The sequence below is a fragment of the Furipterus horrens genome, unplaced genomic scaffold (genome assembly GCF_987537825.1).
Source record: "Furipterus horrens unplaced genomic scaffold, mFurHor1.1.pri manual_scaffold_3, whole genome shotgun sequence".
Classification (NCBI taxonomy): Eukaryota; Metazoa; Chordata; class Mammalia; order Chiroptera; family Furipteridae; genus Furipterus; species Furipterus horrens.
The window spans coordinates 23,676,236-23,700,609 of NW_028327173.1; the positions used below are offsets into that span (position 1 = coordinate 23,676,236).

The following is a 24,374-nucleotide window of genomic DNA, read 5'->3' on the forward strand; positions in this document are numbered from 1 at the left end:
CTCGATGGGGGTCCTCCCGGAGCCTTAGTGGCCTCTCAGCCGCGACCCCAGGAGAGGCGTCAGGAGGCTCGAGGCCCGGCGCCCCAGGACGGGGGCGAGGCGGGCGGCATAGGCGCGCAGCGGCTCGGTCCCCGGGCTCTGCGGGGGTGACTCTCCCCGCCTCGCACTTGGTACGCGCCAGCGGCGAGGCCAGGCCCAGCCCGGGCGGTACAATAGGGTTGGGCCGCAGCGGGTGACTGGGCCGGCGTAGCGCAGGGAGCAGAATCGCAGCCGGACCCATCAGAACCTGGGCGGCCGGCGCCTCCGAGCCTCGCAGGCCACTGGGCGAGTCAGCCTCTACCTTCCCCGGAGCGTCCCCGCCTCCGAGTCGTTGTTCGCCGGGCCGGGCTGGGCGTGATGCGCCGCGGGACCCCTGTCCTGGCCGCTGGCCGCCGCCGCCGAGACTCCAATACACCCCAGTGACGCCGCAGCCATGGAGAGCGGCCCACATGCAGAGCCGGGTGCCGGCGCACCCTCAGGTATGCCCGGAGCCGCGCAGGGCCGAGATGGGGGCAAGTCGAGGAGCCTCGGGGAGGCCGAGGACAAGGGCTGACCGGCTGGGCGGGGACCCCTCCCCGCCGCGCCCTCCGACCACTTAAAAGTTTAAAAATAAAGGCTGCTGAGGTGGCGGCGACTCGGGACCACTGATGCCTCTTCTGACAGCTACCCCTTTTCCCAACTCGGGCGCTGGGGCGCACCGGGTGGCGGGATCCGTGGGGATCCCGCTCCGGAGCTGGCGGGTGACCCTTCCTCCCCACCCCCAGCCCAGTGCCACCTCGACTTCCCTGCCCCCCCTCCCCTTCCCATCCACCCAGGCCCCGAAGATCCTCTTCTCCTGAACCAGGGCGCGTCGGCCCTCCTTCCTGTCCCCGGGCGGCACGTGTGACCCCAGTCTGAACGCGTGTGTTTGGGGGCCAGATTCTCAGGACTGGAGCCCTGCATACTGAAGCCTAGGCCCCGGAGTACCCCATGCTCAGGCCCGGGCTCCGACCTCGCCCCCACCCCATCCCTCCAGCTGCCGCGCAAAGGGCCTGTTGCTGCCGCGGGCGGGCGGAGAGGCGGGGGAAGGGAGGGAAGGGGGAGGTCTCTAGCGGCGGCTGCCAAGTAACCCGCCGGATAAAGGCGAGGGGGAGGGGGAGGTAGCATTGTTTGGGGCGAGGGCGGGAGCTGGGGAGAGGGCCGACTCCCCTGCAGCCTGGCCTCCTCCGGAGCCCACCCAGTCCGATCTGGGGAGAAAGGGGAGAGAAATAAATCTGCTTATCCCGCTCGCCCTCCTTCCCAGCCTCTCTGGGCCTGAGCCTCCCTCTGAAGAATAAGGTGAAGGCTCACGTCGGCACTCCGGGACTTGACACATCATTCCTCAGCCTGAGACGTTGGATACATTCCCCATTCCTGCCTCTGTCTCTCTGTCTGTCTCTGTCTCTGTCTCTCTCTCTCTTTCCAAGCCCCAGACCATGAAAGTTCTCCCCTCACCCCACCAACCACCAGTGCCCAAGACTTCTGCAAATCCCATTCGGGTCTGGGAGCAGCTGATGAGGGGGTGGGGACAGATTTCTGGTTGGGCCTGGCGTTGGAGGGAGGGCTTTCTCTTTCCTTTTCTTCCTGGAAGGGGAGGGAAGAGCATGATCACTGAGGACCCAAGTCCTGTTCCCACTGACTCAGGGGGGAGGTGGCCCCATCCCCACACCTCCATTGAGTCCTAGAGCCTAATCCCCATTGTCACCTCCCTGGCCCCTTGGGCGTGGGTGCAGGATGAAACAGTGTCTGTGGGTGTGGAGAGGCCAGGACAAGGTGGAGCCGCTTGGCTGTGGGTGGGCTCCTCCCCGTGCTAGCGTGGTGCTTTGAGGGGACCCTGTGGGTGTGGGAGCCGGAGGATGCAGAGAGGAGGCTATTAGACTGGTGTGGTTCAGGAGGTTGGTAGACTGTGCTGAAACAAGGGTGCTTGGGTCTATCTTGGCTCTGCTGAGCCTGAGAGGGGACACCTCGAGAGGCCCAGCCTGGGTCTGTTCTGTCTGGTTACTGACCCTCTGCACCTGAGGATCCCGGCGCTGCTGTGTACCTCAGGGCCTGAATGGGGGTGGTGACTGGGCTATAGATGAGGGCCTGAGTGACTGGCTATTTTATAATTAGGGCACTTGAGTGGGATGCCCGGATTGAGTATGAGGGCATGGGTGGGGTGCTTGCCTGTACTGGGAAGCCTGCAGGGGACCTGTATACAGGGCTCTAGTTGGGAAGATTATTCTATATGCAGGAGTCTGGAGGGACTAACATGAGAACTTGGATCATAATGTTGCTTGTTCCTTACACAGAAATGGAAGGTGACAGGGGCCTCCTCCGAGCCAAGGGCTTCCTAGGAATAAAGGTCCTGCCCACTACATGTGCCCCGTGAGGGTCTGAGGCATGGCTCTGAGACAGTGCACCTGGCATGATCTCTGCCCTCTATGAGTTCCTTCTGCACACTGAGCATTAATAGGAGGCAGCATGGAGTAGGGGACAAGTGTGGCACCACCTTTGGGTCAGAAGACTAGGATGGAAATCCCAGTGAGCCATTTACTGGCAACTGGACTGGAGCAAGTGACTTACCTACCCCAGATACAATGTATGCCCCTGAAAAATGGAGGCAGTGTTATCAATCTTGGGGGGGACAGTTAAAGTGAGGGTTAGAGATGAGCTACCTAAAAAACCCTGGCACACAGATACACTCAGGGCAGTGTTATTACCATTATTATGGTTATGCTCCTGAGAACTAGCACCAGCAGGGAGGTATGCAATACATATAGTGGAGGCAAGGGCTTCAGGGTGTAGACTCTGGGATCAATGAGTTTAAATCTCCACTTCATAACTTATTACTGTGCGACCTCAGGTAAGTTGCTTGGCCTAAGTCTTAAGTTCTCCTATCTATAAAATGAGAATAATGCTAGAAATTATTTCATAGAGACATTAGGGTTATTAAAGTACATGAAGACATAAAATATTTAGCCTTGGCCCTGGCACACAGTTAGTGCTCAATAAACACTAGCTATTTGTTTTTTGTCATTATTCTTTTTAACTCCTTCGGCGGCCTGAGGAGGGGCTGTGGTTAGTTAGAATGTCAGGAGGTAAATGTGGAACAGAGCAAGGGAGGTGAGAGTGCTGGACAAACATGAGCCAGGATGTCATGGGGCAGTGAGAGGAGGCGAGGACACAGGAGGTGGGTGCAGCCAGCCCCCCAGCACACTTGCTGATGCTTGCATGGGCCAGCTCAGTGCTGGCTGTGCTGACAGCAGAAAAGTGAATCAGACAGTCCCTACCCTCAAGGAGCTGCTGGCCCCTGGGTGGAGGCAGATGTGTTCCCTGCAGGGAAACCCAAGTATAATGGTGATACAGTAGTCAGAGGGCTCTGCTTTTGGAAGGCTTCCCAGAGGAAGAGGCCTTTGAAGTGGACCTGAAAGGATGAGTAGAAGTTGGTGAGGCTGGCACAATGGTCCATGTTTCTGCATACAGCAGCCAGCCTGGCTAGCACCCCACACTGACAGCTTCCTCCCTCCTTGGCCTGGTAGGCCCAGTAATGAGGCCTCTAATGAGCCCTTAATGTGCAGTCATGCACATGCAAACAAGGAGGAAAGGGCACTAAGCCAGTTCACCCCCTGCTTTCCCTCAGGATGGCCATCAGTTGTTGGTGAGGCAGGACTGAGGGAATGAGGAAAGGAGCTGGAAGCAGGGTCTAGAGTAGCAGTGGTGGCACTTGAGGGCAGTCAGGGCAGGTCTCAGGTCTGACCTAGGCTGAAAGTTAGGCTGCAAGCAGCTGGGAGTCATGTCCTTGGGTCCCCGCTGGGCCTTGGGGCCAGTGAGGGAGCCAAAGAGCCAGGTCCAGATAATGCAGCTTTGTTGACAGTGGCAGCTCTGCCTGGCACCCTGGGGCACAGCCTTCAGTGGCTTCTCCATCACCTCTCAGCTGCAGCTCTGTCCTGAGGGGAGCAGACAGCATGGCAGAGGTTAGAGAATAGGGTATCACTGCCCCCATCAGCACTCCTCACCACTTGTAAGAGCAGATGTGGGCCAGGAATAGACTCCTTGGTGAACCAACTTATTTCCCACTCCTACTTATTAAGGTCCCTCTCTGTGCCAGGCGTGGTGCTCAGCATGTCACGTGCATTGTCTCATTTGATCCTCAAAACATAAGTAGAGCCTAGTATTATCACCATATTACAGATGAGGCTCAGAGAAACAAAATCACTTGCCTGAAGTCACACGGCTAGAGCAGGAGCAGGATTCGAACCCAGGTCTGTGTCACTCTAAAGCCTGTGCACTAAACCTCTGCTGAATTATCATGCCAAGCCATCTGGTGAGAGTCTGACCAACTTCCCTTGCATGACTGGTCTTATGGGGGCATCTTGGTCATTTTTCCTGGGTAAGCAGAGGTAGAGCCTATGCCCCCCCCAACTCCCCAATCCTGCCAGTTTGGAGTCTTAAAGAGTCCGACCAGAAGGAAGCCTTGGGCCCAGGCAGTCCAGCCAGTGGGTCATCCTCAGGCTGGGCCTCTGTCCTCCGCATCTCGGCCTCAGTGTGGGCAGCCCTGCCGGGGCTGAGGGAGGGCCATGCTGGCGCCCGGGCTGCGGGATGGGGTCATTTCCTGCCGCCTAAAATAACAGGAAGTGGGTGCTCCTGATTGGAGGCTGGGAACAATGGCCGCCAGCCCGCCCAGAGAGCTCCTTCAGATCTGCAGGCTCAGTTGGGTTTCCGGCTTTATCAGACGCCCCAGAGGCCCGTGGCCTGTGGCCTGGGCTCTGAGGATGGCTCGCTGGAGCAGGCTGCAGGCCTGCCACTTCACTCCCTCAGAGCTGGCTCCGTCGGAAGTAATGCTGCCCCCTCAGGGCCCCTCTGTCCCAGCCCCACAATCAGGCATCCATCCCCCAGGGTTTGTCCTTCCTGCCTACCCCCATCCTCCCAGCAGGTCTCTCCAAAAGGAGAGGAAACCCAGGAGGTTGCCCCTTTGGGTAGTAGGCTGAAGGTACAAACTGTCAAACCGATTCGTTCCCAGACTCCAGCTTTGTTACTGCCCAGCGCTGTGGCTTGAGCAAGCATCTTAATCTCTGAATATATTTGTAAAATGGGGTGATATAATCTACCTCATAGGAGTGTGGTGAAGGTGAAATGGACGGATGTGTTTAAAATGTTCAGCTGTAAGTGACACAGCATTAGCCATTGCTACTGTTAGCTGGACTTTTCCTGGGCCCAGAGGGGCAAGGCAGAAGTGACCTGGATGAGGCTGTGTAAATATACCAAGGACATTGTGTCTCTGAGTGCTCTGTGTGTGTCTCAGGCTCACACAGGGGATCCCTGGCTCTGTGTGTATGCGTGAGGGGCAGGGGCAGGGGGATGTGTCTTGTCTCTTGCCCTTGTGTGGGCTGTGTCCACATTGGGTGTTTCTCTCCGTGGTGTGTACTCACTCTCTGCCACTCTGTGTATCTTTGTCCCTTTGTCGGCGTCACTGCCATCATTTGTCTGGCCCAGAGGTACCACCTAAGGAGCTTCTGCGAGAGCAAGGAGGGCTCTGGCTAGAGGTGCTGATCTCTGTCCCAAGTCTTCTCTCTGCCTCCCCATGCTCCGCGCTCAACAGGGCTCTCTGTGCATCCCCTCCCCACCGGCTCTCCCTGGCACTCCCTCGCTCTGCCCCCTGCAGCAGGGCCGCTCTTCTCCACGTCTGCCCCCTTGCCTCACTTCCTGCCTCCTAGTGGCCAGCCTGGGCAGGAGTCTGCCTTCCCTGCATTCCTGCAGTCTGAGCTCAGTGCCTGCCGGCCCCACCTGCAGCACCCTTCATGGGCATAGGCGTAATCTCCCTAGGGGTAACCTCCCCGGAAACCACCGAATTATTTCCTTCTTCAAGGAATAGTCTGGAGCTTTTGGGTGGGGTAATGCCTATCAGAAACAGTGTGACATAAGGGTATTGTCATGAGATAGCTTTGGGTTCATGTCCTACTCTGACACTGACGTGAGCAATTCACTTAATCTAAGTTTTCTTACCTGTAAATCGGGGACCATGCATATACTTTCCCTTTAAGATTGTCATAGGAATTAAATGAGATGAGGGAAAGTATATAGTAGGGCTTCAATAAATTAGTTTGTTTCCCTTCCTGGGCTTAGGAGCTGGCAGAGCATACACAGATAGGGCTCTGATGTGATCAGGACATCTAGGATAGAAGGGTTAGACTCTTTTGACTATATGCTGGTTAAGTAGCTTTCTACAGTCTGTCCGTCCATCCACTCATCCATCCAGGTGTTCATTAAACAGACATAGAACTCCTACTCTGTGCTGGGCAGGTGCTATATAAGGCACTGGGCTGCAAGAAGGATTAAGACCTCGTCTCTTCTCTCCACAAGCTGTCATGCTGGAAGAGAAGCAAACAGAAAAGCCAGACTGAGTTATCAGTGTTGGAGAATATTTGGCCTGGCAGCAGTTGTTGAGGTGGGAGGAGAGAAGGTCAAGAGGACAGGACTGCCAACTCCCAGACGGTGGAGAAGGCGAGTAATGTGACAGCCTCTGAGAGACGTGGCCTGAATCTTTCTGCAGACCCCAGATACAGTTCTTCTTGGGACTCTTGAAAAGACCAGACTTATTGACCCTATGACCAGCTCCTATACCTTTGCCCTGCTAATGCTCTTTGTGCCAAGATATAAATACTAACTATCTGTCTCTTATCCACTTCTCAACAAATACTTTTGGTAGGTATCAATGTAGCAAAATAAAACTTAACAGTAGCTAAAAACTCACATTTATTTTATTTTATTTTAAAGATTTTTGCTTATTTATTTTTAGAGTGAGGGGATGGGAGGGAGAAAGAGGGAGAGAAACATCGTGTCAGTCAGTTGCCTCTTGCATGCCCCCAACTTGGGACCTGGCCTGTAACCCAGGCATGTGCTCTGACTGGGAATCAAACCAGTGACCTTTCGGTGTGCAGGCCAGCACTCAGTCCACTGAGCTACACTAGCCAGGACTAAAAGCTCACATTTAGACACTAACCAAAAATAAAATAAAAGGAAGAATCACATTTCAGGATTGAAAATGGGAATAGTCAGAAATTGCTTTAATCATACTATATAGATAATTAACCAAGGAATTAATTTGGCTTAATATAATTTATTCCGGATAACACTGTTCCAGTGACATTTCATTAGGGTTGGCAGACATCTGAGGAAAAGATCTGTATTCCAGGTCAATGGTCCACTGGGTCCAAAAATGAGTTCCAAAAGTCCTGTTTGCCTCTCGAGGTCTTTTTTGTTCAGCTGCTGGAGTAAACACTCGTTATTATTTTTATTAACTTCTACCTGAGTGCCTTAGTCTAGGAAGCTGCCCAAACTCAACTAAGATGGAGTTACTTGTTGTTTTGCTTCCTTTCAGGAGTTTATTTCTTTGCAATGTATTGCCACATGGACTTACTCTTTATTAAGAGTAAAAAATCTCCTTCTCTATGCATCTTCTCTAGGAGAGGGTGGCTTCCAATACAGCATTTTATTCTTATTTAACAGCATTTCTTGACTGTCTGCATGTACTTGGCAGTGCAGTGTCTGCTGGTGATGCAGCAGCGAGCAAAGCAGACATGCCCTGCCCTTGTAGGGCTTCCTCACAACCTTGCGGGAGGCTGACAATTACAAAAGAACCAGTCACAGTGCTCCTAACAAGAGGACATGAAGCCATGACTGTATATAAAAGAGACTTTATCTTGATCAGAGAAACCAGGAAAAAGCTTCCCTGAGGAAATAACTGAGCTAGGTAGGATATGAAGGGTAAATAAGGAAAGGAAAAGAAGAGAAAGAGCATGCTCTCCCGTGGCTAGGGGGAGCATGGGTGGTTATCCGAATTAAAAGGTCAGTGTGGCTGCAATGCAGAGAGCAAGTGGGTAACGTGGAGAGGAGATTCAGAGGGTTGGGGTGTGGGTTGGAGGTCAGGACTTCAAGCTATGCCAGATTTGCATCTTGGATTCAAGAAGTTTATCTTTTTTTTTTTTTTAAGATTTTGTTTATTTATTTTTGAGAGAGGGAAAGGGAGAAAGAGAGGGAGAGAAACATCAATGTGTGAGAGAAACATCGATTGGTTGCCTCTAACACGCCCCCAACTGGGGGACCTGGCCCACAACCCAGGCATGTGCCCTGGCTAAGAATGGAACCAGTGACCCTTTGGTTCTCAGGCCTGCACTCAGTCCACTGAGCCACACCAGCCAGGGCCCAAGAATTTTATCTTTTATCTTCAGAGCAATGGGAAGCTACTGAGAGGTTTCAAGTGTACCATGATCAGATTTGCATTTGGAAACAATTCCTCTGGCTGCTCCATGGGGAGCAGAGTGAGAATGCGTGTGGGGAGGGCAGTGGGAGGACTTTGCAGTCATCCAGGTAAGAGAGATGCTGATGATATCTGCCAGGGTGGAGTTCATTGATTTATTCATTCAACAGATAGTTGTGGAGCACCTGTGTGCCAGTGTCTGTTGGCCTTAGAGATAGAATGGCTAACAACATAGCCAAAAATTTGTTCCCTCATGGAGATTATCTTCTGCCAATGGGAGAGAGTATTAAAACGGTATTAATGCTGGTGGAGAATAATAGAGTTGGGAAGAAGAAAATACAGTTGGACAGGGGAGGGAGACGTCAACCACAGTGTGTAATTTTAAGTGGGGGGGTCCAAGAAGGCAACATTGAGAAGGGACATTCTATAAAGACCTGAAGGAGTTGAGGAAGTAAGATGTGCATAAACCGGGGGCAAAGAGTTCTTGGCAGAGGAAACAGCAATTGCAAAGCCCTGGTGCCGAAGCATGCCTGGCACATTTAGGGAACAGTGGCTGGAAGAGATTGAGCAGTGGGCAAAGAGGAGGAAGAGATGAGGCCTAAGAGGTAACAGGCTAGAGAGCAAGGGTCCTGAAGGGCCTTAGAAGCCATTGTCGCTGCCTTTGATTTTTTCCTCCTCGGGAGATGGGGCATCTCTGGAGGATTTTGTCAGAGTGTGATTTGATCTGACTTATTTTTAAACAGACTCACTTGCTGCTGTGTTAAGACCAAAAGGGAACAAAAAATGGCAGTGGGAGGGGGGCATCTTTTATAAGGGGATAATAGTGTCTGAACTAAGATGTTAGAAATGAAGATAGTAAAATGATTGGATTCAGAATATATTTGGCACATTGAGCCAAAAAGATTTATTGAGAGATTAGATGTGGGGTATGAGATAAGTTAAAGATTTTAAAATGACTCCAAGTGTTTTGGCCTGAGAAACTGGAAGGGCAGGGTTGCCATTGACTGAGATGGGGAACACTGGGGGAAGAGTAGCATTTCAGGGGCGGAGTAAATCAGGAACTCATTTCTGGATGTCTTAGATTTGGGGTGTCTGTAAGACATCCAGGGGTGTCAGGTAGGGTGTTGCATGAGCGAAACTGGAGCTCAAGGGAGAGGTCTGGGCTGGAGAAACATTTGGTTGTCATCAGCAGAGTGAGGTATTTAAAGCCATGAGTCTGGATGAGATCACCAAGGAAGTGTGTGTAGGCAGAAAAGAGAGGAGGCCCTTCAAGGAGCCCTGGGGCACTTGGGCGCTGAGAGGTTAGCAAATTAAGGAGGAATCGGCAAGAAAATCTGAAGAGTCACAGCCAGCAAGGTAGAAGGAAAACCAGGCGAGTGTGTTGTCTTCAAAGCCAAGTCAGAAAGTGCTCAAGGAGCACCAGGGGATCAACTGTGTCTAATGTGGCTGATAAGTTAGCAGGACAAGGACTGAGAAGTGGAGGTCATTGGGGACCTTGAGAAGAGCAGTGTCATGGAGCAGTGTTTATGGAGCGGGGGCCTGGCCTACGTGGGTTCCTATGGCAGAGATGGAAAGAAGTGGGCAGATTATCTTGGGCAGGTGCCAGATATGAGGTACCTACTCACCGTCGGTACCAACAACTTGGTGAGGAAACTGAGGTTCGGACAGGTTCAGGGCTTCCCCACAGCAGAGCTAGGATTCCCCACTCAGGCCTGTTGGACTCCGCAGGCTATAAGACCTTTCCACTCTGCTGCTTCTGACGCCCAGGTACAGGTCCTTCACAACCTCCCTCCTCCCTCCTCCCTCCTCCCAGGTTCCCTTTACACTGCTCATCGGGACCTGGTTGGAGATTCACTGTCTTATTTGGTGGGTGTGATTTGCCTAGGTCTAGACAAACATCCGCCTACCAGTTTTCCTTGCAACACCTGCAGCACGCACAGGTGCTAGGAGAATGGCAACATATGAACCTCAGCCTCAGCCTTCAAGCTTAGTACTTATACGCTTAGGCCTTTTAGTCCCTAATAGTCCTGGGTTCAAACGCTGCTCTGTACTAGTTCTATGACCCTGGAAAATCTACTCAGTGGGGTAAGCTTTGATTGTCTCATCTGTGTAATGGGGATCAGAATTTCTGCATCTCGGAGTTCATATGAAGATGTAGAATGGAGATACAAAGGTTCTAGCTCAGGCCCTGACCAGGTAGCTCAGTTGGTTAGAGCATCATCCTGATACACCAAGGCTGAGGGTTCACTCTCCAGTCAGGGCACGTACAAGAAGCAACCAATGACTGCATAAATAAGTGGAACAACAAACTGATGTCTCTCTATCTCTCTTTTACTCTAAAATCCATACATTAAAAAAAAAATTTTTTTTTAAGGGCTAGCTCAACTCCTGGTACATAGTTAGCACTCACTCAATAGTGGCTGCTACAGTAAGTCAGCTATTCAATTACAGTAGTCCCTCTCTGTATTGCGGTTCACTTATCATGGCCTCACTGTATTGCAGAATTTTAAAAAATAGTATATTTAATTATTTATCACCGATATTTTGCTATTCGTGGGATTTTGTGGTACTGTATACATATGTTGTTAAAGTTACATAGGTTTAAGAGTTTAGAATATGTTTAAGAACATAAGTAGTGTTTAATAAAAGTGTGGAAAAGGTTAATAAGGGAGTGGGAATGGTTTATAAGTGTGTGGGAAGGGTTTATAAAGCCTTAAAAAAAAAAGCCTTAATATATATATAAATACTAAAATAAATGTAAGGTTCCTACTTCACGGATTTTCACCTATCGCGGGGAGTCTAGAATGTAATACTCGCAATAAGAGAGGGAATACTGTACTGTTGTCAATAGGTTCTGTGACTTTAAGTGAAACAACATATAGTGAGACCAACTTTACCACAGGCTAATTGATATAAACAATAGTTAAGTTCCTACGGCATCAGTGATATAATGAAATAATTTGTATGAAACTATGTTCTTCAAGGACCTGCTGTAGTTTTATTGCTGATTGGAATTGGAAAGGAGTTTGCAGGTGGCCAGGAAATAGACCAGCAATGACAAGACAGCTTTCTGGCACTGGTAGGGGGAGGACTGGGTGGACTGGCATGGAGTCTCGGGGCCACTGGGGAGGCAGGGCCTCAGCTGGGGCTCTTGCTTGGAGCCTGGAAGCTGGAAGGGAAGGAATGAGGGGAAAATAGTGTGAGCCTTACATAATCTCATTGCATAATGTGTATTACCTCATACTGCCTTAAACAGAGGCAGAACAATGTAATGGGCAAGAGCACGGATTCTGGTGACAAATGCTGGGTTCAAGTCCAGCCTCTGTCACTTACCAACTGAGTGACCTCAAATCACTTTACTCAGCATCTCTTTGCTTTACTTCTCCTCATCTGTACGAAGGAGATATTTATAATGCCTCCTTCCTTGTATTGTCAGTGAGGATTAAACTAATATGTGTAAAATATTTTCAATATAGAAAGCTCTGGAGAAATATGTAGCTGTTAATGATTACTGCTAGACTAAAACTTCTCACGGTCCTATGAGATAGGTACTATCTGCATTTTATAGAAGAGGGACTGTGGCACAGAGAGGGTCTGTAACTAGCCCAAGGTCACACAGTTAGTGGGGAAGCCAGAATTCACATTCAAATAGTCTGCCTTTAGAGCCCATGCTCAACCGTCAAACATATGTCTCCCTGAAAAAGGTGCCCAGTCCCAAAGGTGGCTCCTTGGGAGTCCCTGCACACACATTGTCACCCATAGGGATAAGGAGTTTGCCACCTCCTGAGAGGGCTAGAGTTCCCACAGCAGAGGATTTAGTATAGTGAAGGCACCTAATAAGAGCAAAAAATGCTTCCCTAGATTCACCTTCCCATGGACCCTGGCACTGCTCTGTAAACCCAGATCAGTGGCTATGTCCCCACTGGTCCCTTCAGTGCCCGAATTAGCCTCAGATGGCACTAGGGCTCAACATGTGGAGGCTTCTCTTTGGGAGCTTTGTAGGAACCACAGGGAAAGGGAGGGAAGCACTATTTCCTAGCACACAAATTGTGCCAGACACTTGACTGACATCCCTGCTATCTTGGGATCGTTGTCCCATTTTACAGGTATGAAAACTGAGGCTTAGCGAAGTTGACTAGCTTGCCCAAGGTTGCCTGCCAGGAAGCAAGCCCTCCTTTCCTGCCTTGCAGTAATGACATAAGAACTGGGCCCTCACTGACTGAGGCCGAGGCTTTCAGTTGCCCTGTAGTACCCATGTGCTCACCTGTGTACTTACGCAGGTATATACCAAATCGCGTGGCTTTCTGACTTGGTTCTTTGGTACCTTTTATAGGGCCCCTGAAATACTAATGTCTTAAAGAAAGAAATCTGAGGGTGATTGGGAAAGAAAAAAAGGTTATAAAGGGGCCATAGCTTGTTGCCCAGCTGATTGGGGATCCTACTTGTGCCCGTGCTCTGTCCTTCCTCTTTGCCAGTCCCATGTGCCCAGCACCGGCACCCTCTCAGTAGCAGACTCGGAATTCACTGGGCCACTGAGGTAAAGCAGAAAAGTCAGGGAGGCAGACACGGAAAGCAGACGTTACCATTTGGTGCATCAATAAGTACTACAAACTTTTTCTCAGTTTCTCCAACACTCCCTGCCCCCATCTGCCCCTTTGCAAATGCTCTTCTCTTTGCCAGAACCCTCTCCTCCTGGTTTTGCCAACTGTAGCTCCTCTTTAGAGCTCAGCTTAGTTGTTACATCTTCAGGAAGCCCCCAAACGTAGGTTAACCATCTCTGTGGTGTTACCCCCGACATAGTACTTATTCTCTACTATAACTGCCTCGCTCTTTGTCTGCCCTGCTAGAGGGTGGGACCATGGCTATTTTCTCACCATTATATCATTAGTATCTGGAACAGGGCCTGGTACATAGAAGGAACCCAATGAACATGTTGGGTGAATGAATGAATAAGACAGTTGGGCGAGGGCGAGCTTCAAGTTAAACTGATGGTGCATACTTACCGCCTGACTTTCCACTCTTGTGTTGGTGTTCCAGCTGTGGCAGCCAGGACCCCCCCAGAGCCAAGACCTTCTCCAGAAGGTGACCCCTCTCCACCTCCACCACCACCGCCATCGATGTCAGCCCTCATCCCCGACACTCCCCCGGATACCCCTCCAGCCGTGAAGAATGCCACTAACTCTAAGCAGCTCCCACTGGGACCAGAGAGCTCCCTAGGGCCAGTCGGGCTTAGACCAGCCCCCCAGCAGGAAGAGTCCCCTTTCTCAGAAGCGAAGATCAGGGGGCCCACCTCACCGGCCACAGGCCCACGGGATTCCAAGCCTCCTCGAAGGAGCAGCCAGCCATCCCCAACGGCAGTGCCAGCCTCCGACAGCCCTTCTGCCAAGCAAGGTGTGTGTGATGTCCTTAGTCCTGGCCCAGACTCCTTAGCTCCCAGTCCCAGCTCTGGGAGATACCACCAGGGGGAATCTCCTCTGCCCTGGAGGAAATGGGAAAAGGGATGGGGTGAGGCCTAGGGGAACGGCCCTAAGGCTCCCTCTCCTCCATTGGAGGAGCCACTTGACATAAATCTATCCTTGTTCCCTCTACTAAGATGTGAAGAAGGCAGGAGAGAGACACAAGTTGGCAAAGGAGCGGCGAGAAGAGCGGGCCAAGTACCTGGGTGAGTACTTGGGAAACATCATCATCTTCCTCCCCATCATTATCACCTTCAATGTCCTATCGCATCATTAACATTTCTGGAACACTTAATCATGTGCACTGTGCTAAGAGCAGTACACGTGTTATCCCACTTAATGCTCTCAACCCATTTTGAGGACAAGGAGATGGAGGCTCAGGGAGATTAAGTCATTTGCCTGTGTCACACAGCCACTGAGCACCTAAGATACAGACCCAGAGGCTCGTGCTTTCAATCACAGTCCATGAAAATCTGTCCAACAGGCCAGACAGGGATCTGGCGCAGAACTCATCTGTTCTCCAGTGCCCAGTGACCATGAGGCCAGTCGGAGAGAAACAGGCCTCTCATTCTGAGGCCTGAGCCCGTGGTCAGGAAGCCCTTCGATTTGAGGGGGAGTCTGGGAGTGGAGGCATCTCCCCACCAAGCAGACAGGAGAAAGACCCACTCGGGGCTGGGATAACAGGAAAGGCCCACCCTATGCAGACTCCCTCACTCCCTTTGCGGCTGCTTTCCTACAGCGGCCAAGAAGGCAGTGTGGCTGGAGAAGGAGGAGAAGGCCAAAGCACTGCGGGAGAAGCAGCTCCAGGAGCGCCGGCGGCGGCTGGAGGAGCAGCGGCTCAAAGCCGAGCAGCGCCGAGCGGCTCTGGAGGAGCGGCAGCGACAGAAGCTCGAGAAAAACAAGGTGCGTTTGCGCTGACGTCTGACTTGTGTGTGCATGGATCTGCATACCTGTGTGCCCGCACATCCGTACACTGGCTCAATATGTACACACATCTGTGTTCATGCCTCTGCATCGTCTCTGTCCACATGGTCATGTTAGTTCTCATCTGTAGTTGGGTGTCTGTGGGTACAATATGTGGGCATCTGTGCAACTGCAGACATGTGCTGTCAGTACAAGTATTTGTGTGTGCGTGTGTGCGCCCGATGTGTGTATTGGTTTTTTGTTGTTAATCTTTATTGATTTGAGAAAGAAACATTGACATGTTGCTTCACCCATTCATTGGTTGATTTTTTTTTTAAGGTTTTATTTATTTATTTTTAGAGAGAGTAGAAGAGAGGGAGACAGAGAGGGAGAAAAACATTGATGTGCGAGAGATACATCCATCAGTTGCTTCTCACACACCCCCAGCGGGGGACCTGGCCTGCACCCCAGGCATGTGCCCTAACTGGGAATCAAACCTGGTGACCTTTTGGTTCACAGGCCGGCACTCAATCCACTGAGCCACACTAGCCAGGACCATTGGTTGATTCTTGCATGTGCCCTAACTGGGGTCCAAATCTGCAATGCTGGAGCACCAGGATAATGCTCCAACCAACTAAGCTACCCAGCCAGGGCCGTGTGTGTGTATGTGTGTGTGTGTTCAGAAATGTGTGAGTGTGTTGAGCTCCATGATGTGAGGAGAGACCTGGCTTGAGCACCAGTGAGGAAATGAAAGGAAAAGGTGGCCTGGCTCTACCCAGTAGCCTCAGGCTGAGAGGAAAACAGAGGGCTGCATGGGGTCAGGACTCTTGGTGCCAAGAGGACATTGTCCCACCTGGGATCCCCAGGCAGGGGGAGTCCCACGTTGTGCTCAGAGAAACAGCTCATACACTCAGGAAATGACTCAAGAACAGTGAAAAGCTCCCTAAGAACAAGTTGAAAAGGATTTGTTGCAAATGGTCCTTAATCATAGCACAGATTCAGTAACCTTGGTTACCTGCAGTGAATCAGAGAAAACATCTGGGGGAGGGCATTGTCACAAGAGATAGAAGGGTCCTTGTCCAAGTGTGATGAATGATTCTGAGCCCAGACCTCTCTCTGCTTGCCCTCCCAACCAGGAACGCTATGAAGCAGCCATCCAGCGGTCAGTGAAGAAGACGTGGGCTGAAATCCGGCAGCAGCGCTGGTCCTGGGCAGGGGCCCTGCACCACAGCTCCCCAGGACGTAAGACCAGTGAGTGGGCTGTGGGGAGCTTGGGTGGGTGGGTGGGGCCGGGACCTGAGGAGCGGGGGAAGGGATCAGCTTCAGTGCAAGCACTGGCAGGTCCCTGCAGTAGGTATGCCTTGCTTCGTGTGACTTGTATGTCTTCTGGAATGGTCTATAAACCAAATTGTCCCTTCCCAAGGACTTCCCCTATCAAGTCAGAGATGGATTCTCTCTTTGGTTTGCTTGTCAAACCTGTCATTTTGCATTTAGCCTTCTTTGCTCCTGACAATTATTATTAGATGATACTTAAAAGAGGACTTCAATGCCCTGTAGACACGGGATATTTAAAGAAAACTGTCACACACACCTCCTTATGTACCTGTCTTAGAAGGTAGATTTTTGTCTTTGAGTTCTCTTCATGTAGGGCCATCGTGGATTTTGGTCTCATTCTTTGCTGGCATGTATGTACCACTGTGTTTGGATATCTTTATGTAATAGCAAGGTTCAGTATTTCTAGCTGTGTATCTTTTGGTGTATGTGCTCATGGATCTGGGCATTGTGTCTTAATATGTGTTTGCCGTGGCGTGTTTGTGGCCTTGTGGCCCTCAGTGAGGGCTCCCGAGTCAGACAGGATTGGGTTAGGATCCCAGCTCTGGCACTTGTGGTGTGACCTCTAGCTTCTCGTTGTCTCGCTCTCTTCATCTATAAAATGGGGATAACAATACTACTTGCCTCCGAGGTTGTAGGTAGATGTTTGGGAGGATCAAGTGAGGTAACATGTGTGTGGTGTCCAGCACAGTGCCTGGTACGTGGTAAGCATCCAACAAACGTCAGCTGTTACAAATACCATGATTGAGTTGCTTCGATGTGTTCGTGCCTGACACATGTATCCGTTAGTGTTTGTGTTTCTGTATCTGTGCATGTCTGCACATACATGTGCATGCAGAAGTGCCTGTCACTCTATATGCCTGTGCCTGCATGCCTGTCTTTGTCCGTATGAATATGTGGATTTGTGCGAATGACTGTGACTGGGTTCTTCTGTTGAGGAATGTCTCTGCATTTGTTCCATTATGTGGGTTTTGTAGCCATAGCGCCTTGGCCGGGCAGTGTCAGCAATTGCAACACTGGGTCATTGTGGGGGAGGGCTTGCAGTGCCCAGCCCTAGGGAATGGCTTCCTGGCCAGGAAGGCTGTAGTTTCTCTAGTTTTACTCCATCTCCTTCCTCTGTTCCTTCTCCGTCGGCTCCCCCAATCCAGGTTGTCCCTGATCGCCTACCCCCTACCCTCCTTCCAGAGCCAAGTTTGCCTCCTTCTCCCTTCCTAGCCTGCCCACTCCTCCCTCTCCCACCTGCCCGCGGAGCATCCTGCATGGAAGGCCTCAATGTGCCCTGGCTCCTGTGTGGCCCGGCCCTAATGCCGTGTCTTTTCCCCTCTAGGTGGGAGCAGGTGCTCTGTGTCGGCAGTAAACCTGCCCAAACATGTGGACTCTATAATCAACAAGCGGCTCTCAAAGTCCTCTGCCACGCTCTGGAACTCCCCCAGTAGAAGTAAGAGAAGGCCCAGCCCTGCTCTCTCCAGAGTCCCTTGTAGCCCCCAGTGAGCCTCCTCCAGAGCTCAGCAAGAGCCCCAGGTCCCAGGAGCCCTCACATACTCCAGGTCTCCATCCCCACTCTACCCCACCTGGGGCTCTGTGCCCCTCGGGGGAGCCGGCATTTGGGTCTGGATCCGGAGGACAGAGATGTGCCCTGCAGGGAGGAGAACAGAGACAAAGGGCAGAGAGCAGGCAGACAGCCTGGCAGGGGATGCAAGAGCAGGTGGGGGTGGGAGTGATAATGGGCAGGCAGCCACATCTCCAACCACAGCCAGCTGGCCTGGGCCAGCCCTAGACAGGTGGCCTTATCCCTGAGTACCAGACTGGCCTGGGTGCTGTGTGTGTGTGGAGGGACCCTTTTTTCTGGCTCCACTCTGGAAGGCCCATGCAACCCTGCCCTCTGCCTTCAGAGCCCAGCCATGGCCTCGGTTGGCTCCAGAGTTGTAGCCAACTAGGTTGGCATAGCCTCTGCTTCCCACTGCCCTGGTGCTCACATGTGAAGGGCCATGGTAAGAGTTATTTATAAGTTTCTCCAGCTTTTATTTGGTTGCTCTGTTGCCTAGCAACCAAATCAGCTGTTGTTCCAAACCCACCTGACTAAGGCTTAAAAATAACCCAGCAGCTGAGGGGACAGAGCATGGTGGCCCAGGGCAGCCAGGCTCTCTAGCAGACTCTCCCTGGCATGGGACACCTAAAAGTTGGGACTTGCCTGAGTCAGAGGAGCACAAGGACCCTTACTGTCCCAAATCCATGGGGTCATGCCTCCTCAGCCCTCTGATAGCAGGGGGGAAAGGCCCTACAGTGCGACAGCAACCCTGGCCAGCTCATCGTTCAGAATTCTTTCACCTGGGTAGGCGGGGACCCTCAAGCTATGCACATTTTGCCCTGGAAAGTGTCTTGCCGCCTCTTGTCTACAGTGGGGGGTTCAGACCCCAGGGCAGAGAAGTGTGGCCAGGGGTGATCGGATAGAGTCCTCCTGGGGACAACTCCTTGGGCATGACATGGGATGGTACCTGGCCACCCTCCTTTGCTTTTGCCTGTCCCCTGCGGTGACCAGCTCCTCCTGGCATTCTTCCCATAGATCGAAGCCTGCAGCTGAGCGCATGGGAGAGCAGCATCGTGGACCGTCTCATGACGCCCACCCTCTCCTTCCTGGCACGGAGTCGCAGTGCAGTCACACTGCCCCGCAATGGCCGGGACCAGGGTAGGGGCAGCGGCCCTGGGAGAGCCCCCACCAGGGGCCGGGCAGGGGCCAGCCGCGCATGTGGGCCACATCCCGACCACACTCATCCCTCTGCAGCCGTGCCGGTGTGCCCGCGCTCGGCCTCTGCCAGCCCACTGATGCCGCCATGCAGCGCCCCCCGCAGCAGCATGCACCGCTGCACCCCCTCCTCCGGGGAGCGTGGGGAGCGCCGCAAGCCCAGCTCAGTGGGCAGCCCAGCCCCCGTCCACCGCAGGCCCCAGGCCTCGCTGGTAAGTGGCCCGCAGCTGGGAACACGGAGCCCAGCTTGGGAGTGTGGGCACCGCTGATCTTTGCTCCCTGCCTCCCTGCTCTCCAACCTCTTCCTCATCAGGTGCAGAAAAAGGAGAAGAAGGACAAGGAGCGGGAAAATGAGAAGGAGAAGAGTGCTCTGGCCCGGGAGCGCAGCCTTAAAAAGCGTCAGTCACTGCCTGCCTCCCCACGCCCACGCCTCTCCACTGGCGCAGCCTCTGAACTCAGGTCGGGCGCAGCCTGCATGTCACCAGGCTATTCACTTATTCATTCATCCACAAATATTTGTTGGGCACCCACCTCTAGAATTAAAACTCCTTGAGGGCAATTTTTTTTATTTTTGAATGTGTCAGTCACGGAAGTACCCTAGCACCTAGAACAGTGCCTAACATCTGGTAAGCACTCAACAAATACCTGCTGAATGAGTGAACAGACCTCCCAAGTTCTGTTCTAGGTGTTGAGGAAACTTTGGTGAGCCAAACCAGGCCTCATTTTTGCTCTTTTTTTGTTTTTTAACATTAAAACATTTTATTTTATTTTTAAAGATTTTATTCATTTTTAGAGAAAGGGAAAAGGAGGGAGAAAGAGAGGGAGAGAGAAACATCAATGCGTGGTAGTCTCTTGCAGGCCCTCAACTGGGGACCTGGCCTGCAACCCAGGCATGTGCCCTGACTGGGAATCGAACCAGCAATTCTTTGGTTCATAGGCCAGCGTTCAATCCACTGAGCCACACCAGCCAGGGCTATCATTTTTGCTCTTAGTAATCTTACCGGCTATTGGGGAGACAGACATTAATCAAAAGAATATGTAATTATAAACTGAGATACATACTCTCAAAGGAAATACATTGGCTCTGTGAGAGCATATAAGAATAGGGGGTGCTGACCTAGACTGGAAGGGACAGTTCCCTGAGGAATGACATGTGCCTTGGGTGTATATATACATGAGGACACTCTGTGCCTTCCAGGCCTAACATTTCTCTTTTTTCTCAGTCCCAAATCTAAGGTCCGGCCATCCTCTCCCTCCACATCCTGGCACAGGCCTGCCTCTCCCTGCCCCAGCCCAGGGCCCAGCCATGCTCTGCCCCCCAAACCACCATCCCCCCGAGGCACCACTGCATCACCCAAGGGGCGGGTTCGGAGGAAGGATGAGGCAAAGGAGAACCCCAGTGTGGCAGGACATGAGGACAAGACCCAGAGAAAGGGCAAGGCCAGTGAAGAGAAGGAGCCTGCAGCCCCATCCTCACCAGCACCTTCGCCTGTGCCCTCACCCACCCCAGCCCAGCCCCAGAAGGAACAGCCCACAGCCGATATCCCTGCAGGTGGGCATGAAGAGAGGATGTGGGAAGGTGGGCAGGGCAAGAGAAGACAGCTTTGCCTATGTAGGGGAGGTGGTCAGAGGTGTGGGCCCAGAAACCACGGGGCGGGGGGGCGGGTACTGGGTGTTCCCAGACAGGAGAAGGAGGCCCCTACCCTCAGCAGGTCCAATCCCAGGACACAGGCCAGAAAAGAGGATCTTACCACACTTAAGTTGATAGCAGATGTTGGATGGGTGGGTTGCCCTGAGGTCCTGGAAGCACGAGACAAGCAGGGGTGCTGGAGGTGCCTGAGCTGGCGCATGCTGACTCCTGGACCTTGATTCCACTCCAGATACTGCTGTACTGACCTCACCCCCAGTGCCCACTCCCCCAGCGACCCCTAGCAAACCCATGGCCGGCACTACAGACCGAGAAGAGGCTACTCGGCTCCTGGCTGAGAAGCGGCGCCAGGCCCGTGAGCAGCGGGAGCGCGAGGAACAGGAACGGAAGCTGCAGGCAGAAAGGGACAAGTGAGTGCGCCCCTGGGGACCGAGGGGGCCAGAGGGGGCCCATATGGGGCCTGCTAAAGAAGTGAGGGACTGAGCGTGAGTTTCCTGTATCCCCCAGGCGAATGCGAGAGGAGCAGCTGGCTCGGGAGGCCGAGGCCCGGGCTGAGAGGGAGGCAGAGGCCCGGAGGCGGGAGGAGCAGGAGGCCCGAGAGAAGGCACAGGCCGAGCAAGAGGAGCAGGAGCGGCTGCAGAAGCAGGTGCCCTCGCGGGCGGGTGGGCAGTGCTGGGCTGGGCGTGGACGCCTGCTGCTGGTGGGCTGGGGGCTGGCCTGGAAGGAAGGCTGGAGTCCAGCTGCTCAAAGCTCACTGGGGTCTTTGGCAGAAAGAAGATGCCGAAGCTCGGTCCCGGGAAGAGGCCGAACGGCAGCGTCAGGAGCGGGAAAAGCACTTCCAGCGGGAGGAGCAAGAGCGGCAAGAGCGCAAAAAGGTAATGGAACAGTAGGCGGGGCGAAGACCCTGGTGGGCGGGGCCGCCTTCTTGGCTGGGTCCCTGTTTCCATTAATGGGACTAATGGGGCTAGGGGAGAGGGCCCTGCCTTGAACTCATTAAAGGTAGGACAATCCCTGGTTGGTGTGGCTCAATGGATTGAGCACTTGCCTGTCTTCCAAAGGGTCGCCAGTTCGATTCCCTATCAGGAGACACGCCTGGGTTGTAGGCCAGGTCCTCAGTTGGGGGCATGTGAGAGGCAACCAATCGATGTTTCTTTCTCTCCCTCTCTTTCTCCCTCCCCTCCCCTCCTTTCAAAATAAATAAATAAAATATATATTTTTAAAATGTAGGACAAGAGGGAATTGGGGTGAGTTCTGGTTCTCATCCTGTAAAGGACTGCTAAGAGCCAGAAGGGCCTGGAGACTAACTGGTGGGAGGTGTAGAATGAGGGCAGCACTTGAGTCTAACTAATGTGGGTTCTCCCAACAGCGTCTGGAGGAAATCATGAAGAGGACTCGGAAGTCAGAAGCTGCTGAAACCAAGGTCAGGATTCCCCAAAGGGCAGCATTGGGAGTTGGGGTTGAGTAAGGAGGAGGCTGTGGAAAGGCATTCAGGATGGAGGAAGGAGGCTGTGGCAGGCTGCTCAGGGGCTGGGCTGGGGGGAAAAAGAATTCAGCATATCAGTTGGATCAACCTTGAGTCTGATTGAGTCTGATTGCTCTTCCTCTTCAAAGCAGAAGCCAGACAAAAAGGAGGCAAATGCCAACAATTTTAGCCCAGGTAAAGGCCCTATTCCCCTCACTCTGTCCCCTTCGCCACCCTATTATCATACCTCCGCCTCTTATCAGCCAGCAGCTTATGGCCCTTCCTTCCCTGTGATAGACCCTGTCAAAGCTGGGGAGTCTCGATCCTCAGGGCTGCAGAAGGAGGCTGTGCAGAAAGAGGAGCTGGCCCCCCAGGAGCCTCAGTGGAGGTATCAGCTCCCAATCTCAGGGACCCTAAGCAGGGGCAGGCTGGAGCTATGGGTGCTTGGGCTGGGCTAGGTACATGCGGTGCTGAGCACTGGCCCTGCACCCACAGCCTGCCAAGCAAGGAGTCGCCGGGGCCCCTGGTGAATGGCCTGCAGCCTCTCCCAGCGCACCAGGAGAATGGCTTCTCCCCCAAGGGACCCACTGGTGACAAGAGTCTGGGTCGAACGCCAGAGGCACTCCTGCCCTTCGCAGAGGCAGAAGCCTTCCTCAAGAAAGCTGTGGTGCAGTCCCCACAGGTCACAGGTAGACATCCTTGACTCTCAGCAGCCTTCCCAGAATTCCCCAGCCCTGCCCTGTCTTCCAGCCCTGCCAGAGGCCTTCTCATACTCTGCACCCCTGCCCTGCACCCTGACTGGTTGGGCTTGGAGGCATAGTTGACCTGTTCTCCCTCCCGCTTTTTCCCCAGAAGTCCTTTAAGGGGTTGCCTTGGATCCAGGCATTATGAGAGCTCCTCTGAATCATTTACCAGGACGTCTGGAAAAGAGACAGAATAAAGCCGGAAGTGGCCTGGGCCCCTGGGGTGGGTCCTCCCTGTTATTTTTAATCAGCACCTTATAGACTGTTGTCTCTTTGACTGGAGCCAGACCCTGCTCCTCAGTGCATTTGTGTGCTCACACGCGCGGACACCTCCCACACACACACATACACTCACAGCCTCTCTGGCCTCCTCCCTTGGGGAAGGGCCATCTGTATTATTTGCCTTGGTTTGGTGGGGTACAGTGGATGTGAATACTGTAAATAGCTTGTGCTCAGACTCCCCTGCCTGGAGGGGGCAGGTGCAGGAGGCAGACCCTCCCAAGACTCTCTGGGGAGATCTTCCTCTCTCTATTTAACTGTAACTGAGGGGGGTGCCCAGGTCTGGGGGTGGGGGACACCTTGGGCCACAGGATGCTGGTTGCTTTAGGGGTACCCATATCCCTGCCCTCGCCTGGAATCAGTGTTATTGCATCTGATCAAATTTCTCCAGAAATAAAGTGAGAATAATTCTGCCAGTCCTGTCTATCCTTGGGGCTGGCGGTGGGGCTGGTAGCAGGTGGCCTCCTGAGTTCTAAGAAGAACTTAAGGAGCCAGAGCCTAGGGGACACCTGCCCCTACCTGACAGTATTCCTGGTGGTCTTCCAGTCTTCCAGTTTAGTATGAATTCATTCATTTATTCATTTAACAAGGATGGTTGCACCTACTTTGTATCAGGCAAAGGACTACATGCTGGGGATACAGTAGTAGGAAAAGATATAGCCTCTTTTCTCAGGGAGTTTATAGCCCAGTAGGTTAGTATTGTGGACACTGAGTTGCCATCTCAACATTTATTCCCATCCCTGCTTTCTCATTTCAAGCAAAATTCTGATTTTGTTCAGGTGGCCATCTTCCTCCTCGATCCCACTCTGTGCTTCAGTGGAGGAGGACTCTAGCCCCAGGGTGAATCATTATTGTAATGAGCCAGAAATGGTGGTCCAAAAGCCCTCGTGTGTGATTGGTTTAGGTATGGGCACGTGACAGAGTTCCAACCAACAGATACAAAGAAAAGCCCCCTGGGCTTCTAGGAGAGACTTCCTCACTTTTGAAAAATATACCATGAGGTAGCAAGGCTTGATTGACCTTCCAGTATCCTGCCTCCTAGTATTCACACCCTGTATAGTTCCTTCTGTGTTGTACCAGGGTTGGGCTGAGTGACCAACAGAATACAGCAGAAGTGATGGTGTTACATCCAAGATTCGGTCTTTTAAAGACACTGCCACTTCGGTCTTGGTTGCTCTTGTTCTTGGATCACTCCCTCTGGAGGGAGGCCGTTGCTACATCATGGACAGCCTTATGGAGACACCAGATCGAGGGACCGAAGGCCCCGGCCAACAGCCACATGGATAAACTTGGAAGTAGATTCAACAAACCCAGTTAAGCCTTCAGATGACTTCGGCCCCAGTCCACAGTTTGACAATAACCTCATGAAAGACTGCCAAAACAACCAGCTAAGCCACATCTGGGTTTCTAACCCTTGGAAACTGAGATAATAAAGGTTGTTTTAAACCGCTAAGTTTTGTGATAATTTCTTACACGCAAGAGTTAACTAAGACATGTAATGCTGGAAAAACC

General features: G+C 52.5%; 1 protein-coding gene across 8 annotated transcripts; it reads left to right on the plus strand.

The window, feature by feature from the left end:
• Positions 1–210: 210 nt before the first annotated feature.
• Positions 211–24,315, plus strand: MAP7D1 (MAP7 domain containing 1). 8 transcript variants are annotated; one of them, XM_090269114.1, is made up of 18 exons: positions 211–518; positions 13,334–13,687; positions 13,890–13,958; positions 14,492–14,655; positions 15,792–15,906; positions 17,315–17,425; positions 18,551–18,673; positions 18,770–18,942; positions 19,044–19,189; positions 19,954–20,282; positions 20,611–20,788; positions 20,886–21,024; positions 21,149–21,253; positions 21,745–21,798; positions 21,990–22,035; positions 22,138–22,228; positions 22,336–22,529; positions 22,693–24,315. In XM_090269114.1, the coding sequence occupies exons 1-18, from the start codon at positions 473–475 to the stop codon at positions 22,701–22,703; spliced, it is 2,448 nt and encodes an 815-aa protein (XP_090125240.1). In that variant the 5' UTR covers positions 211–472; the 3' UTR covers positions 22,704–24,315. The 8 variants fall into 8 exon arrangements, with proteins under 8 accessions (XP_090125240.1, XP_090125237.1, XP_090125238.1 ...); XM_090269115.1 differs by having other exon boundaries at positions 212–518; positions 21,993–22,035; XM_090269111.1 differs by having other exon boundaries at positions 18,551–18,942.
• Positions 24,316–24,374: the final 59 nt, after the last annotated feature.